The sequence below is a fragment of the Geospiza fortis genome, unplaced genomic scaffold, assembly GCF_000277835.1.
Source record: "Geospiza fortis unplaced genomic scaffold, GeoFor_1.0 scaffold70, whole genome shotgun sequence".
Classification (NCBI taxonomy): domain Eukaryota; kingdom Metazoa; phylum Chordata; class Aves; order Passeriformes; family Thraupidae; genus Geospiza; species Geospiza fortis.
In genome coordinates, this window is record NW_005054317.1 from 6,562,678 (window position 1) to 6,564,834 (window position 2,157).

General features: G+C 65.3%; 1 protein-coding gene across 1 annotated transcript in view; it reads right to left on the reverse strand.

Moving 5' to 3' along the window:
- Positions 1–2,156, reverse strand: part of LOC102040489 — a gene marked incomplete at its 5' end in the record, with an annotated part of 11,203 nt that extends 9,047 nt beyond the window's left edge. The window contains 11 exons of the mRNA XM_031056323.1: positions 6–261; positions 437–538; positions 614–665; positions 743–811; positions 882–1,030; positions 1,148–1,193; positions 1,301–1,348; positions 1,504–1,691; positions 1,780–1,846; positions 1,947–2,015; positions 2,097–2,156. Of these exons, the coding sequence (XP_030912183.1) occupies positions 6–261; positions 437–538; positions 614–665; positions 743–811; positions 882–1,030; positions 1,148–1,193; positions 1,301–1,348; positions 1,504–1,691; positions 1,780–1,846; positions 1,947–2,015; positions 2,097–2,156 (1,106 nt within the window). The remainder of the gene's footprint in view (positions 1–5; positions 262–436; positions 539–613; positions 666–742; positions 812–881; positions 1,031–1,147; positions 1,194–1,300; positions 1,349–1,503; positions 1,692–1,779; positions 1,847–1,946; positions 2,016–2,096) is intronic.
- Position 2,157: the final 1 nt, after the last annotated feature.

Sequence of the window (2,157 nt, forward strand, 5' to 3'; positions counted from 1 at the left end):
CCTGCCACCGATGGAAGAGCCGGGCACTGCCCCGGCTCCAGAGGAGCAGGACAGTGCCGCGCTGGCGGCCCACGTGGCCCCGCTGGGCGTAGAGCCAGGGCAGGGCGCCCACCTGGCCCAGGCCACCCGCTTCCCACAGGTCCAGGCGCACGTCGCAGCCCAGCCCCGTGCGCAGCCGCTCGGCCAGGGCACACACCAGCCCCAGGTGCTCCTCTGAGTCTGGCGAGTACAGCAGCAGCACGGGGCGCCTGCCAGGGACACCTGCAGGGTGGAGGGGACAGCAGTGACAGCTCAGCTCCATGTCCTGGCATCCCCTGAGATCCAACAGCATCTGCCATCCACCACCCTGGGACCCCCTCCAGCCCAGAAACTGGCACCCCCTGGCACTCCAGCCCCTCCTGCCGTCCCTCCTGCAGCCCCCTTGGGTGCTCCTCACCATCATTTGGCCTCCAGGCACCACGGCAGTTGAGGAGCAGCACAGTCACCACCAGTCCCAGCACCAGCACCAGCCCCAGTAGCCCGAAGTGCCTGTGGGAGACTGGGAGAGGGGCAGTAAAGGGGCTGTCTGCCCATTTCCACTGCCCCCTGAGTCCCCTCCAGGACCCTCTCTCACCATCGGGACAGAGCAGCCGCTTCCGAGCAAAATGCACGTCCGAGCGCCACACCTGGGGAAGGGGCTGGGTAAGAGGGGGACCATGTTGGGTCCCCCACAGCACAGATGACTGCACAAGGGTCACCTTACCAGCACGCAGCTGCCCAGGACCTGCACTGGCAGCAGCAGCGCCAACTCCCCTGGAGCAGAGCCCTCTGGCTGCAAAGCACAAGGGCAGGGTGAGTGCGGGTCTGTCCCCACCACGTTCCCCTAGCCCTGCAGCACTCACCTGTGTGACAGTGTAGAGTGGGGCCTCGGGTTCACAGTGCCCACCCCGGTGCTGGCACAGGGCTGCACTGAAGGCTGCAGGGATGCGGGAGGTGAGGTGCAGGTGCAGTTGGAGCCCCCAGACACTCACTGAGACATTCCAGGCAGTCTCTGTGGCCACCAGAGAGAGAGGGGAGGTTGCAGGATGCCCAGCAGGGTGAGGGGTGCAAGGGACCCCAGGGCAGGGCTGTGCTTAGCCTAGGGCTGCCTCCCACCGGCAGGACTCACCTGACTGGTGGGGACACTCCACATGGCTGCTGTTCTTGTAGGAGAACTGAGGGGAGGTGGGATCAGCAAAGGGCAGGGTGAGCTGCCCTCACCCACCACAGCCCCCCAGCCCCTTCCGAGATGGTGCCCACCCACCCACCCACAGGGGCTTACTCGGAAGCAGAGCTGGGGGTGCACGTCCACCTTGTCCAGTACGTACACCTGGAACAAATGGAGAGTGTGTCACAGTTACCACCTCTGACCCACACAGCCACAGTGCCCACCCACTACCCTACAGGGACCCTGAGATCCAGTGGATGCCCCGGCGAGTGACACGGTCCCACATCCTGTGACATCTCAAGATCAGGAGCCCTCACCTGCTCGTCCTCACTGGCTGTGGAATTGGGGATGTCGTGACAGGGTGCAGCCTCATCAGCTGCCTCCCTCCAGCAGAGGGTGGCCCGTGGGTGCAGGGGGCAGCTGGCACTCAGTGCCATTGCCATCTGGTCCTTGCTGCTGGTGCTGAAGTCGTGGAAGTGCACCGAGGACCACAGCTCGGGGCCATCTACGAGGCACCACATCAGCGGGGTGGGGAGACACCAAGGGACACCCCTGGGACCCAGCTCCCCTCCCCACAGGCAGCAGGCACTCACAGGCATCTGGCCGGTCACGGAAGGGGCAGTGTTTGCTCCGCGGGCTGTCGTGGTGGGAGTAGGAGGCCTGGGGCAGCAGAGCATGATAGTCAGAGCAGGATATGCCCCCCCCTCCTCCTCATGCGAGGGCAAAGGGGCTCTGATGGTTGTAGGGGAGGGCAACCCACCTCAATGCACAGGCAGGGCACCAGGAACTCATACGGCAGTGAGATGTGGTGGCCCCCTGGCACCAGCACCTGCAACATGGAGGGAGCATCAGCTGGCAGGGACTGTGTCCCCCAGTCTGGGACGGAGGTGTCGGGGGGCAGAGCTGTTACCTGCTGGTGGAAGGGCCGGGACAGCTCCTCACACTCCAGGGCCAGCTGGTGCCACAGCAGC